The sequence below is a fragment of the Panicum virgatum genome, chromosome 3K (genome assembly GCF_016808335.1).
Source record: "Panicum virgatum strain AP13 chromosome 3K, P.virgatum_v5, whole genome shotgun sequence".
In the NCBI taxonomy this organism is placed as follows: domain Eukaryota; kingdom Viridiplantae; phylum Streptophyta; class Magnoliopsida; order Poales; family Poaceae; genus Panicum; species Panicum virgatum.
In genome coordinates, this window is record NC_053138.1 from 47,303,824 (window position 1) to 47,319,930 (window position 16,107).

A 16,107-nucleotide genomic window follows, 5' to 3' on the forward strand; every position below is an offset into this window, starting at 1 on the left:
TTGCTTCATATATAGGATTTGGGCACAACATGCACCGGCCGCTATATATTCCGCTTCCGCGGTGGACAAAGCCACGGAATTTTGCTTCTTACTCGACCAAGAAACTAGAGAACGCCCAAGCAAGTGGCAACCCCCGGAGGTACTCTTGCGATCCACACGGCTTCCGGCAAAATCCGGATCCGAGTATCCCAAGATATCTAAGCTAGCGCCTTTGGGGTACCACAAGCCTATGCTAGGGGTGTGCTTGACATACCGAAGGATCCTATTCACAGCCGAGAGGTGTGATTCCTTTGGGTTTGCTCTAAAGCGGGCACACAAGCACACACTAAACATTATATCGGACCTAGATGCGGTAAGGTAAAGCAAAGACCCTATCATAGAACGATAGAGGGATTGATCAACCAGTTTACCATCCACATCCAAGTCGAGATGCCCATTGGTTGCCATGGGAGTCTTGATCGGCTTGCACTCATCCATCTTGAACTTCTTCAAGATATCTTTAGTATATTTTTCTTGATGGATGAATGTTCCTTCTTTCAATTGTTTGACTTGAAAACCAAGGAAGAAGGTCAATTCGCCGATCATGGACATCTCGAATTCCCTAGACATCATGGTAGCAAACTCATAGCTTAGTGAATCATTAGTTGAGCCAAAGATAATATCATCAACATAAATTTGACAAATGAAAAGATCCCCATTGACGTCTTTTGTGAACAAAGTGGTGTCCACCCTCCCGATCTTGAAGCCTTGCATGATTAGGAAGTCACGAAGCCTCTCATACCAAGCCCTTGGAGCTTGTTTGAGCCCATAGAGTGCCTTGTGCAACCTATAAACATGGTTAGGATTCCTCGGATCTTCAAACCCGGGAGGTTGCTCAACATAAACAAGTTCGTTAATAACGTCATTTAAGAATGCATTTTTCACAACCATTTGATATAACTTGATATTATGATGTGAAGAGTAAGCAAGAAGGATGCGGATAGCTTCAAGTCTTGCGACCGGAGCAAAAGTTTCGCCAAAATCCAAACCTTCGACTTGAGAAAACCCTTTTGCCACAAGTCTTGCTTTGTTGCGTATCACCACCCCATGTTCATCTTGCTTGTTTCGAAAGACCCACTTGGTGCCGATGATGTTCTTGTCTTTCGGAGGAGCTTCGAGGACCCAAACTTTATTGCGGGTGAAGTTGTTCAATTCTTCTTGCATGGCCATCACCCAATCCGAGCCCTCAAGTGCTTCCTCTATGCTAGTGGGTTCAATACAAGAGACAAACGAGTAATATTCGCAAAATGAAGCATGCTTAGAGCGAGTTCTTACTCCCTTGGAAGGACTACCAATGATTTGACCAAATGGATGATCCTTGGAGATTCGACCATGCTTCACTAGCGGTACTTGCGTAGATGTTTGTTGGGGTGGATCATGAGTGACTTGTGCTTGTGGTGGAACATTTTGCTCTTCTTGTTCTTGGACTTGGGGTGTTGGCGTTGTCACATTTTCTTGAGATTGTGGATCATCTTTTTCTTGATCTTCATCCACTTGGGGTGCCATGGAGGAGCTTGGTGTAGACGAGGAAGGTCCTCCCCCTTGATCATTGCCTTCATGCACCTCTTCCGGCTTGATATCCCCAATGGACATTTTCTTCAATGCTTCATCAATCTCCTCATCACCTACATTGTCATAGCCAATAACCTCCTCTTGGGAGCCATTAGATTCATCAAACTCCACATCACATGTTTCTTCAACTAACCCGGAGGTTTAATTGAATACTCTATATGCTTTGGAGTTTGATGCATAACCAAGAAAGAAACCTTCATCACATCTACTCTCAAACTTACCGAGCCTTTTCTTCTTATAAATGAAGCATTTGCAACCAAAGACTCGAAAGTAGGATATATTTGGTTTCTTCCCGGTGATGAGCTCATATGGAGTTTTCTTGAGGTGTCGGTGGGGATACACTCGGTTGGATGCATGACACGCCATATTGATTGCTTCCGCCCAAAACTTCTTGGACGTGTCATAATCATCAAACATTGCTCTTGCTAGAGTGATTAGTGTCTAGTTCTTTCTTTCCACCACTCCATTTTGTTGAGGCGTGTAGGTGGCGGAGAACTCATGCTTGATGCCTTCTTCATCGCACCATTCTTCAATCTTCATATTCTTGAACTCGGTGCCGTTGTCACTCCGAATCTTCATAATTGGGGAGTTGTACTCCCTTTGAGCTCTTCTTGCAAATGTCTTGAAGACTTCCGTAGTTTCACCCTTATCGCCTAGAAATATGACCCAAGTGTAACATGAAAAATCATCAACGATTACTAGGCAATAGAGGTTACCACCAATGCTCTTGTATGTAGTTGGACCAAAAAGATCCATGTGTAGTAGCTCGAGCGGCTTAAAGGTAGACAATATCGTCTTGATGGAATGATGTGTTGCAACTTGCTTTCCGGCTTGACATGCTTTGCATAATTTGTTCTTGTCAAAAGTGACGTCCTTCAAGCCAGTGATCATCCCTCTCTTGTGGGCTTTCTTGAGGTTGCTCATGCCAATATGAGCAATTCTTCTATGCCAAAGCCACCCAAGAGACGACTTGGTCAAGAGGCATGTCATGTAGCTTGTTTGCTTTGAAGAGAAATCCACCAAGTAAATGTTGCCATGCCTAAACCCCGTGAATACCAATGACTTGTCTTCTTCAAGAGTTATTACAACACCATTCTTGTCAAAGGCACACGTTAGTCCAAGATCACACAATTGAGCAATTGATATAAGATTAAAACTAAGTGCTTCTACAAACAAGACATTAGAAATAGATAAATCTTTAGAAATAGCTATTCTACCCAAACCTAAGACTTCCCCCTTGAGTTATCACCATAGGTGACATGTTCATGATCGCCGGGGTCTTCAAGAGAGGTGAACATGCTATTATTGCCGGTCATGTGTTGAGAGCAACCGCTATCAAGTACCCAATGTTTTCCACCGGCTTTGTAGTTCACCTACACACATGAGAATTCACTTTTGAGTTTTAGGAACCCAAACAAGCTTTGGGCCTTGCACATGTGTGACAAGAGCTTTTGGGACCCAAAGTTGCTTGGGGAGCTTCTTCTTTGACTCCTTAGTAATTTTGCCAATGAATTTGGCCTTCACCTTGCCCTTCACTTTACTCAAAAGAAAATGGTTATTTTGAAACATTGATGAGTAATTCTTAGGTAAAGTGGGAAGAGGACATGATGGTAAGGTGCACTCCCTAGTGTGGTGCCCGGTGACTTGGCAATGTTGGCAATATGAACCAACTTCCTTGATGAAGCTAGTCTTGATCTCCGGAGAAGGAGTAGTGCCTTGATTTGGCTCCGAAAATGAACCAAGACCTCTCTTGCCATAGTCACGAGCATTGTTGAAGAGAATTTCCTTGTGGATGTATTCTCCTCTTGAGAGCTTCTCCACACTACTCTTGAGGCTTGCCACTTGATCCATCAATTCATTTTCCCTAGAAGGAGCAAGCTCGGGCACAATATTAGTAGCACTTTGCATCAATGAGTAGGTCATCACATGAAGTAGAAGCATTGACCTTTTTAATAGTTTCATTGACAAAGTTCTCAAGACTTGGGTCAATTGCTTCATAGGCAAATTCAAGTTCTTGATACTTGTGAGCCAACTCCCTATGCTCTTGTTTAAGCTTTTTGTGGCTCTCTTCAACTTGCTTAGCAAGTATAAGTGACTCATTGTGTTTTTTGAGCAAGTCATTGTACTTGCCAAGCAAATCAGAGTGGGTAAGCTCTAACTTGGCATGAGTGCTATCAAGAATCTTGACTTTGCCCTTTTCCCTCTTGATGACGGATGTATACTCATTAATGAGGTTAGTAAACTCATAAGGGTCAAGCTCTTCATCACTATCATCTTCACTCTCACATACCTTAGAGTTACCTTTGGCCGTGAGGCACATAGGCGGTGGAGGTAGCGATGGTTCTTCATTTGTGAGAGCGATGGTGACGATGTCTTCTTCATCACTTGAATCTTCGCTTGATGAGACATCAGTCACCCATTCTTGTTTTTCCACCAAGAAGCTTCTCTTGATGTGGCCTTTCTTCTTTGGGAAGAGCTTGGTCTTCTTGTCATGGCTCTTCTTCTTCCCAAGCTTCTTGTTCTTATTCTTCTTTTCATTCTCTTCATCATCGCTTGAATCATGGCGATGTTTGCTTTTGTTGTCCTTCTTTCTCTTGTCCGGCTTGGGGCAATCGGGAGAGATGTGACCTTTTTCTCCACAATTGTAGCATGTTTTGTGCTTGACATCTTCCCTTGGCCGGAACATTCTTCTTTTGGGGTCAAAGTTGTAACCCTTCTTGTTTATCTTGTCACTCAAGCGTGTGAACTTTCTCATCATGAGAGCAAGTTCTCCATCTTCTTCATCATCGGATGAGCTTTCATGATGATCTTCTTCTTCATTGATTGAGCTTGATTCTTGCTTGATCATCTTGAGCTTGCGGGGCTTGTTGGCCTTGGTTTTGAGAGCGATTGATTTGCTTGTAGTTGGCTCTTCGGACATACCAAGAATACCCATTTCATGAGCACGAATTTCACCCACAAGCTCTCCAACTTCCATCGTATCAAGATTCTCCTTTTGAAGCATTGCATTTATGATGTTGTATTTGGGCTTTGGTAGGAGCATGAGAATCTTGCGGTTGATGGAGCCACTGTCAATTTTAGAAACTTCAAGAGCATTAATGTCCTTGACAATGACATTCAAGCGAGAATACATATCATTGCAATTTTCATGAGCTAGCATCTTAAAGGAATCATACTTAGCTCTAAACAAGTGATATTTTTGTTCACGGACTTTTGTGGAGCCTTCATGAATTTCAATTAGCTCTTTCCAAATATTACTTGCTAAGTCCATGCCATTTACTCTAGCAAAGACTTCCTCACTAATGGCTTCGAAAATTGCATTTCTAGCCTTTGCATTCCACTTTAATTGCTCTGAGGTGGGAGTTCCGGTGAACCCGATCTTTGTTGCTAACCACACTTCGGGGGCAATCGCATCAAGGTATGCGGCCATGCGAACTTTCCAATAGGCAAAGTTCTTGCCCTCGAAGTGAGGCGGTGAAGCCTAATGATCCAAATGAGCAACGAGGCTCTGATACCAATTGTAAGGATCAATGGACCAAGAGGGGGGGTGAATTGGGCCTTTTTCAAATTTCTAAAACAATTAAAGCAACCTTAACCTATGCAATGCTAGTAAGGCTCAATTCACCAACCGGCTAACTAAGCAAACTACACAAGCTATCAAAGATACAACAAGAAAAGAAACTAACCAAGGTACAGCTAAGTTATGATCTCTAAGGTCAAGCACATGAATAATTGCATGAAAGTAAGTGCTTGAAATGAAAGAGTGGGCAAGAGACAATCGGATTTTTTTCCGTGGTGTCGATGTGTTGGCACACACCCCTAATCCACATTGTGACACTCACTAAGAGTCTTGTCACCTCCCATGTCACCGAGACTTGGGCGCTCACTAAGAGTCTCCGTTCACCGTCCTGGTGTGGTGGAGCTCAAGCCACGTACAAACTTCTTCGGGCTCCCACAATCCTTGGCAAGCTCCGGAAGAAACACCTTCAATCACCAAGATCGCCTAGGTGCTGCCAATCACCAAGAGTAACAAGCTAGGGCCTTCACTTGAGCAAGAACCGATCACCAAGAACGGATGCACACAAGCTTCTCTCTACTCAAGTCCTTAGTCTTGCTTCTTGAATGATTGAATCAATCAAATGTGTGAAAGATGAAGCTCAAGGTGGCTCTCAACAATATATGAGTGTATGAATGTTGCCTGGTGTCAAGAGAGTGTAAAATGACCCATTGGAGGGGAATATATAGGCAGCTCACACGAATAGAGCCGTTGGAGAAAAGCTGCCAGAAAACTGCTTAGCGCCGGTTAATCCGACGAACCTCCAATAGCCAGTGTCGGTTTAACCGATGAATGTAAACTGCCCATTTGGAAAACTAGCCGTTACAACTTGGGCAGATTAACCGACGTATCATCGGTTTAACCGGTGAGTGTAGTTGTCCACTGATCAACTGAAAAACCAAGTCTCTGGACAACTGCACCGACGTTAACTCAAATCCATCGTCGGTTTAACCGGTGAGTATAACTTCTAAAGTCCCTGAGAAAACCAACTCACTGGACAATTGCACCGACACTAATTTCAAACATCGTCGGTTTAACCGGTGTATAGAACTTAAAACACCCTGGAAAAACCAACTCTGGACTAATGCACCGATGTTGATTTCAAACATCGTCGGTTTAACCGGTGTATAGAACCTGTCCAGACTCTGATAACTGCGTTTAACCGACGTATAGAAAAGTTGAGTCGTTGGTTAAACCGGTGTATAGACTTTTTCTGATTTTGCCTTTTCTGATTTGAGTCTTTGAATGAAATCCAAATATTCTTGAGATATAAGTTGAAAACCATTTATTTGAACTTCTTAGAACCTGAGTGACCATAGTGTGCATCCATTTTTAATTGACCATGTCCATGCTCAAGTTACTTGGCCTTAACCCCTCTTAATAGTGCGATCACTACAAAACTATAAAACCTATACTAACCTAAGTGTCCTTCTCAACCTTACGACACTTAGGACTAGAAAGATCCTTAGTCTTGATATATATTTGAGTTGAATACCGAGATCGCCTTTTTGAATAACGAAATTGAGGGGCCTCTTTAACAAATGACCAAATGAGCGATAATGATTCATTAAGCTGCACAAACTCATTAGTCACAATAATGGTTGTTATTAATCACCGAAACATACCTAGAGGGCCTAGATGCTTACAGTTGCGTCACTGGATTCCTGATTTTGATTTGAAAAAAACACAAATTGCAAATCATTACATATAGAAATTGCAAGTGTGTGGTAGACAGATTGCAAAAAAAGCTGTCAGAGTATTACATTTTATTTGGACTATCATCAAGGAAGTGAGTCCTCAATTGTGGGGGGGGGGTCTGGGGGGTTGCGTTAAAGAAAAAGGTAACAAAAAATGGTGCGTGGAAAAGAAAAATAGAAATAACTGTTGCATGTACCAGGGCATCCCGAGCGATAAGCGGTGAGTTGTATGACATGTCACATATGTTATCCATGTCATGCATAATGTCTCTGTCTTCGGCATCATCATTTCCGTGGCTACGCGCTGGAGAGCTGTGATAAGAATCCTCTGGCGGTTATTCCAGAATTTCATCTTCTGGGTCTTCACGTTCCAGCGGGCTGTCGTCCAGGGGGCGATCACATCCATCGCTGGTTTCTGGATCATCATCATCTGCTGTATTGTCATCATCTGATTGTACGCCCGCTGTTGCTGTCTCTTCGCTTCTTGGTCTAGCCGGCCTCCTAGCCATATTGAAAGAAGCCTTATCGGCATGGGCATCAACAAGTAGCTTCTGCATGGAGGTGAAGCACTCGTGGTGGGCTTTTGCCATGAGCTCATTTGCCCTTGATGTATACTCGATAGCCTTCTGCATGAAAACCTGGGCCTGCCTGGTGCGGTCATCAAATGCCTTCAAGATGCTAAGCGCCTCCGACTTCCTGCTTCTTCCAACTACATCAACAATACTTTGGCCGAAAGAACTGCTGAAACTAGGGTACCGGTACATGGGTGGAGGCTCCGCATTGGCAGCGGCATGACCGCCAGGGGCATCAGAGGTGCCAGCCCCCCTGTTGGGAGCAACTGGTGCCGGCGGGAAAGAAGCTGCCGATGGCGCAACAGGAGGGACACAATAACAAATTGCAATGATATATGTACACAAATAACAACTTTGCCTTCAGTGCAGTTGCAAAGGAAGCTTAAAAAATATTTTAAAAAAAGAAGAGGAGTGTGTGCCAAGAGGGTGTGAGTCCTTACCATAAGTTTACCAAACTCAACAGTCTCACTAGAGACATCTCGCCAGCGATCCATGTTTGCTATAGAATCAATGGTACTTGTGTCGAGGAAAGCACATCGAGGCAGCGAGAACGGGTTTGTATTTAATTCATGCTGCAGGTTGTCAACATAGTGCATCTGCAAAAAAAATTGAAAAAATCAGAAACAAAAAAGTTAGAAAAAAAATACTGGCTATCATTGAAGAAAGCATGAAAAAAAATGTGTGCCAGTTACAAACTAAAAATGTGACAGCAGTGATCACTTTTACAAGGTTGCGGTGACGGATGTTTCTTAAGGCTCTACATTCTGCAAGAAAGCTTTTTGATGCACCAGACTGGCCAAGCTTGAATACTTTCACAGCAAACATCTGACCTTCTCCATCAGGGAATGAACCTTTCTAAACTACGCCAAACTGCCCTGAACCAATCATGTTGGCAGACGAAAATTTATTTGTCATTTTGCTAAGGTCATTATAGGATCGAATCCGCAGTTCCTTTGATGATTCATGCATCACACGTGAATCCTTTCTTGTTCTCTTCTTTAAGAAGAGGGCAAAGAGGAGAGAAACGGCAACACAGGGCAATACAATAGCCAAAACGTAAACCGCGACTCTGTTCTTCCTACCAGAGTGTCCCATAGAACATAGTGGGAAGTGCAGCGATTTCGTGCTTGTGCATAGACTTGGGTTTCCCTGAAGAAAAACTCTGCTTGTGGCATTGGCAAAAATTCCTTTTGTAGGGATTGGGCCGTCAAGCTTATTGAAAGATAGATTAAGGTACTCTAAGCAGTTGAATACCTCAAAACGTTCTGGGATTTCACCGGCCAAGCTATTTTGTGAAAAGTCCACCTCTTTAATGCCTCTCAAGGTCGCAAGAGAATATGGGATTCGTCCCTCAAGGGAGTTCCCTCCGAGGCGAAGCGCCTGCAAGAGTTCACACGAGCCGAGAGTGGATGGGATTCTTCCAGAGATGTTGTTGTTGGAGATGTTCAGGGATTTCAGATTGATAAAGCTGCCGACATCATCTGGGATGGAATCTGTGAGTTGGTTGTGTGACAAGTCAAGCAACCAGCTCAACTGGTTCAGTTTACCAAATAACCCATCTGGTATGGGTCCGGACAAGATATTAGAAGAAAGGTTCAATGCCAACAAATTTTTGCAGCCAGTTAAATCTGCAGGTATGGCTCCGCTCAAGTGATTTTCTTGCAAATAAAGTTCATTTAATTGGCCCAAATTACCAAATGATGCTGGGATGTTTCCATGGAACCTGTTCTTCGATAGGTCCATGGCATACAAATTGTGAAGCTTTCCAATAGAAGCAGGTATAGGCCCAGTTATCTTGTTATCTTGGAGATATAGCATAGAAAGGCTAACCAGATCACCAATGCCTGCTGGTATTGTCCCTGTTATGTGGTTTGACCCAAGGGCTAAGTATTCTAGACTTCTTGATAAGTTAGTTACTAAGCTTGGCAAATCTCCTTTTAAGTTGATGTACAAAGAAACTACTCGAGCTCGGGGACTCTACTAGTACTCGGCTAGAATTTTTTATGTAACCTTGTCCCCCAGACTATATAAAGGCGGGGAGGGACCCCTCCAAAACATCTCGACATCTAAAACAATACAAATCACCACACAGGACGTAGGGTATTACGCTCCGGCGGCCCGAACCTGTCTAATTCTTTGTGTTCCTTGCACCATCGCATTCTGATCTCGACGAGTCCCCGCTTACAATCAATATCCTCGGGTATCCCTCGGAGAGTTTGGCGGCTAAACACTAGACAGAAGTGTTTAAGAGACTAGCTACCTTGGGCATTAAGGAAGACACAACTTGTGGGTAAAGTGTGCAACGTCTGCATAGTATAAAACTATATATCAGCCATACTCACAGCCAAGAGTGGCTCGAACCCTCACATAACAACTTAATAGGAATCTGTGCTTTAATTTAGTTATTTAATATTCTAAACTTACTGAGCTATATTTTTACTTCATAAATGTAGGAAGGATTTATTCATGGCTTAGTAAATAGGTTGCTAATGTTCAACTGTTTATTTAAAATGCTTACCACTTTATTTAGCCAACATTTATCCTTGTTTAGGCTTTGCATGCCATTTATTTTCTAATATACTTGCTGAGTACCAACCATAAGTGTACTTACACTTGCTAAAACTGCTGCTCAGAAGAGAAAGTTGCTATGAAGTATTCTAAAGATGTTGCTGACTTCTAGGCGTACGCAACCCCAATCGATTGCGTATAAAGTGTGGAGCTATCGTTTCCAGGATAACCTATGTATCTCTGATAGGCTTTTAGTTGGTGTAACTATCTTTTTCATGAGCTCATTATTCTATTATGACATCGTTATATGTATTGACAGTTTTACAATCGAGTTCCTTAGTTTTACAAGCTCAATTCCGCCCATGCATTGACGAGGTTTATTATGTCATTCGTTCTTTGTATCACTCATACATGCTAGGAGACCACCATTCAGATCAAAGTCTCGGGCCTTCAGCATTGTCATTAAAATAGCTTAGATGTAGCTCCACACCACTTAGATCAAACATAGGAACTAGGATAACCATTCGTGTCCTAACATTAACAACATAATTTGAAGAATATGCACAAATGTAAACTTATGTGTCACTAAGTTGTTGTTGTTGATCTTTAGCCCGATACAAGCCACTAGGGGTGTAAATGAATCGAATACGGTCACATACTTACGGATATAAATACATATAGTTATTTTCCTTCTCGGATTTGGATTGGGTATGGATAATATCAAATTTGTCAGATAAGATAGAAATGGATATCGATATTATGAAAAATCTATGTTTCGGATTCGGGTACGGTGTTGGATACTGAATAACCGATCTCAGGTACGAACGGATATTAACCCCAATAAACGAATTGGAACTCGAATATGGACGGATATTATTCGTATCATTTACAACCCTACGTGCCACCAACAATCTGAAGTTTTGTCAATTTTGTTGTTCCACTTGCAGGATCTTAGTAAAAATTTTCTATAGTCTAAAATTGTTTTTTTTCTCATTGTTCTTGTAATAAAGCCGGACACAAATGTGCAAAACTAGTCTCCAGTACTCAGAAAGTGGGTGAGTGGCTGCATGTACCACCGGACTCGGTATTGCGATGATAAAACTCGATTCTAATCTTGGTGCAAAACGTTAAATGAAGACCCTGCTTGTTTCACCTTCTGGCCAATTTTAAATGGTCGATTTTGAGAAATCCAAAAGGATTTTTGATGGGCATTACATTTTGTTGTAAATGCTTGCACATCAATGATTATACGGATCAGCCCATCACAGCAAAATATAACTCACAACTTTAACCTACGACAGTACGGCACCCACTTATTGGTGTTACATTTATGGGTTATATTATACAAAAATTACTACTGTAATAACATACAAGCCTATGTATTGTAGCGCCATCCACACCATATGCAAGCACTTCTATTACTTTGAAAACCATTCTAACTTCCCTGCCTTCAATACTGCTTCAATTGCCAATGTCACCGAAAATTTGTTATGTTTTCTTTGCACAACAGGAAAGGAAATGTTCTTTTACTGCAAGTACCTCACTATATACATCCTGTATGTTTGGCCGATCTTTTGGTGCTTCTTGGGAGCATAGTAACCCGAGGTTCAGCAGTTGCAGAATACACTTCTGAACCTCTGTTTCATTGTCTTGTTCCTGTGATTCAGTAGGACTGCTATGATCCCCTACAATCTCTCTGCTGAGATCAGTATCCAGGATATCGCCAATTTGAGGCAGTGCATCCTCAACATATTTGTGTAGGGTGAAACCATCATCAAACAATTCATCGGTTGGGCGTTTCCCGGTGAGCATTTCTAAGAGAACAATACCATAGCTATATATGTCACCCTCAGTTGAGATTCTACTGCCCAAGCCATACTCTGCATTATTGTAGGAAGCATGTTATGAACCGAATTTTAGTTATGCCAACAAGCTAGGTTGCACATAAAGCATAGTGTCATTGATGAAAAAAAGATGAATATATATTGATGAATAAAAGCATAAGCTCACCTGGTGGGATATATCCCACTGATCCTCTTGGTCCAAACAAGCTTGTTGAGTTTTGGTGCCCACCATAAGAAGAGAAACCATGGAGGAACTGAGCGAGCCCAAAGTCACCAACACGAGCAAGATTGTCATCATCAAAGAGAATATTGCTTGGTTTCAAATCGCAGTGAACCATGGGAGGGACACTCCACACGTGAAGGTACTCTAAAACAGAAGCAACATCAACTGCTATGCCGATCCTTGCACCTAAGCTTAGACATCCATATCTTGACTTAGTATGAAGGTGGTCTGCAAGGGTGCCATTTGGCATGTACTCGAGCACCAGGGCTTTGAACTCATTACCTAAAGGATCGTACGTTGAGCATGCAGTGATCACTTTTACAAGGTTGCGGTGACGGATGTTTCTTAAGGCTCTACATTCTGCAAGAAAGCTTTTTGATGCACCAGACTGGCCAAGCTTGAATACTTTCACAGCAAACATCTGACCTTCTCCATCAGGGAATGAACCTTTGTAAACTACGCCAAACTGCCCCGAACCAATCATGTTGGCAGACGAAAATTTATTTGTCATTTTGCTAAGGTCATTATAGGATCGAATCCTCGGTTCCTTTGATGATTCATGCATCAGACGTGAATCCTTTCTTGTTCTCTTCTTTAAGAAGAGGGCAAAGAGGAGAGAAACGGCAACACTGGGCAATACAATAGCCAAAACATAAACCGCGACTCTGTTCTTCCTACCAGAGTGTCCCATAGAACATAGTGGGAAGTGCAGCGATTTCGTGCTTGTGCATAGACTTGGGTTTCCCTGAAGAAAAACTCTGCTTGTGGCATTGGCAAAAATTCCTTTTGTAGGGATTGGGCCGTCAAGCTTATTGAAAGATAGATTAAGGTACTCTAAGCAGTTGAATACCTCAAAAAATTCTGGAATTTCACCGGCCAAGTCATTTTGAGAAAAGTCCACCTCTTTAATGCCTCTCAAGGTCGCAAGAGAATATGGGATTTGCCCCTCAAGGGAGTTCCCTCCGAGGCGAAGCGCCTGCAAGAGTTCACACGAGCCGAGAGTGGATGGGATTCTTCCAGAGATGTTGTTGTTGGAGATGTTCAGGGATTTCAGATTGATAAAGCTGCCGACATCATCTGGGATGGAATCTGTGAGTTGGTTGTGTGACAAGTCAAGCAACCAGCTCAACTGGTTCAGTTTACCAAATAACCCATCTGGTATGGGCCCGGACAAGATATTAGAAGAAAGGTTCAATGCCAACAAATTTTTGCATCCAGCTAAATCTGCAGGTATGGCTCCGCTCAAGTGATTTTCTTGCAAATAAAGTTCACTTAATCGGCCCAAATTACCAAATGATGCTGGGATGTTTCCATGGAACCAGTTCTTTGATAGATCCATGGCATACAAATTGTGAAGCTTTCCAATAGAAGCAGGTATAGGCCCAGTTATCTTGTTATCTTGGAGATATAGCATAGAAAGGCTAACCAGATCACCAATACCTGCTGGTATTGTCCCTGTTATGTGGTTTGACCCAAGGACTAAGTATTCTAGATTTCTTGATAAGTTAGTTACTAAGCTTGGCAAATCTCCTTGTAAGTTGTTCCCATCCAAAGTCAGCATAGTAAGCTGTGTACAATTCATCAACGAAGAGAGGAACATCCAGTCCCCGGCTTCAAGCCAGTGGTTCTGGAACAGCATCAGCTTCTGCAAATTGGGTAGGGATCCAAAAGAAGGAATAACTCCACTGAAGGAGTTCTGAGCTAGGTGGATAACTACAAGATTTGTCGCATTTGCTAGTGATCGAGGGATCCCTCCCTGAAAATTATTCTCAGACATTACTAGATTCTCAATGTTCGGGAGTGTGTTGCCCATGTTAGAAGGTAAAGTTCCTACAAGACCATTCCCTGCTATGCCTAGAGAAGTTAACGACGACAGGTTATAGATGGAGCTGGGTACGGTCCCAGAGAGATTGTTGTATGTGAGGTCGAGAAGATGTATGTTCGATAACCTCGCTAAACTTGCTGGGATACCTCCTGTCAACTGGTTCTCCGCTGCAATCAGGACCGCAAGCGAGGAGAGGTTCCCTAATGATGAAGGTATCTCACCGGATAAGCTATTTTCGGTCAGAGCCAGAAACTCTAAGCTGGCATAGGAGTTCATTAGCAAGGGAGGAATTGGTCCGGAAAGATTGTTCGTGCGAAGATCAATCTTCTGGATCAGTGAGCTATTGAGAAGGAAAGAAGAGATACCTCCTTCAAGATTGTTTTTCCTCATGGCGATGATTTGGAGGCGAGAGCACGATGCAAGCTCAGCAGGGATCATGCCGCTGAGGGCGTTGAAGCTGAGGTTGACGTACACGAGCCTGCGAAGCTGGCCCAGCTCTGGTGGCACTGATCCGCTAAACTCATTGACTGGAAGGTGGATGTGTTTCAGATTGGTGAGATTGGAGATGCAAGGCGGGATCTTGCCGGCGAGGCCTTCTTCCTCCAAGCGCAAGGCGGCAACCCGGGGAGCCATCAGGCCATGTCGCCGCCGGCGGCGGCACACGACACCTTGCCAGCGGCAGAAGTGTACTGAACTATTGCCCCATGTGGTCAGGGCACCAGCGGGCTTTGACGTTAATAGGTGGGACTTGATGCAGAGAAGGGCCTCTCGGTCTGCAGTATCGGTGGTGTGGTTCATGGTTGGCGCAGCTGCTGCTTTGCATGCACCGGAGAGGAGGATTAAGATGATGTGTAAGGAGAACATGATGCATATAGCATGTGAAGACATGGATGAAATGGCAGGGAGCTTATGAGCTTATGAAATGGCAGGTGTGAGTGAGTTTATATAGTTGAAGTATTCTACCACCCCTTTGGACCCCTCCTTCTCTACCTGTAAACCATTTCCTCATAGGAGATGAAAGGGAATTGGAAATCTATATAGTCAAATTAATTTAATCCATAAATAAAGTTATTTGCGTGGAGCCGACACCCCACCAAGACCAACGACCATATTTTTGGTTTCACACATATGTGTATTAGAGAGAGCTTGTAATATAGCTCTATATTAAATACAGTGAAGTAAACATCTACTACCTCCGTTTTTAAATATATGTCGCTTAGGACAACCTATTTAGTTCAAAAATGAATTAATTTGCTTGTCCTAAACGTCATATATTTAAGAATGGAGGGAGTACTTTGAGTGACTCATAAATAATTAAAAACTGACGAACCATCTAAAACATTTTAGGTACACATCACCTACAACATTTGTGGCGGGCCAAGGGTATAGCGTTGGACGGTCATTGCCTGCTGTTTTGCTGTCTGTAAACTCTTTTGGGTTTGTTTCTAAGTTAAGCTATGCTTTGACAGCCTGCGTGCTGTATTTATTCTTGTTGACTGTAGTCATTTGCGTGTGACCGATCAAGGTCGGAACTTTCCATATTCTAAAAAAATTGTATCTGGTTTCACCTGTCATTAGCCTTAATAACCCCCCTTGATTGTTTCATCCGAATTATTTGCTTATGGGACACAACTCAACAAACCATGTTCATAAGCAAAGTCGAGGTGATAAAGATCAAACTCAATTAGTTAGAATCTAATTCCCAACTACTTAGTCTTAGTCCTGATGGTCTTCAGTCAAGAGGAATCTAGAGGAATGAAAATAGGTCACACGATTTCATATGCAAAATTAACCTGCTCTTACCTCTATATATAGATAGTGAATGGCAGCTAAAGTAGGCTAAAGATCGATTCCCACCATCGTGTGGGGGCAACTTGACATCAACGCGCACAATGTAACTGGAGGCAAGAATTTAGAATGGAAAAAAAAGAAGCAGATGCTGACAAAACTTTCGGCTGGGTTTGGCGAGAAATCTGGTAGCTGTCGGGTTCTTTAGTTTCCGGGGAAGCTTTGTCCATATTGTTCGTCCACACGACAAGCATGACTAAGCAGCACTGAATTGTCTGCGAACAGTAGTATAGCAGATAACACTACCGGATTTCGTGACTTCACCGTGTGCTTGGGGCACACGGCGAAGCCTGGGTGGCCGACGGCGAACCGCCGACAACAGCCACGGGCACGGCAAATGCCTAGTTTGCTGTGTGCCAGATTTCGAGCACACAACAAATACCTTCGCCGTGTGTTTTTCTTGGTACATGGTGAAAAAAAGTA

General features: G+C 42.9%; 1 protein-coding gene across 1 annotated transcript; it reads right to left on the reverse strand.

Moving 5' to 3' along the window:
- Nucleotides 1–11,160: 11,160 nt before the first annotated feature.
- LOC120699384 (receptor kinase-like protein Xa21) lies at nucleotides 11,161–14,760 on the reverse strand. Its single transcript, XM_039983359.1, has 2 exons — nucleotides 11,955–14,760; nucleotides 11,161–11,824 (listed from the first exon to the last, which is right to left on the reverse strand). The coding sequence occupies exons 1-2, from the start codon at nucleotides 14,722–14,724 to the stop codon at nucleotides 11,433–11,435; spliced, it is 3,162 nt and encodes a 1,053-aa protein (XP_039839293.1). The 5' UTR covers nucleotides 14,725–14,760; the 3' UTR covers nucleotides 11,161–11,432.
- Nucleotides 14,761–16,107: the final 1,347 nt, after the last annotated feature.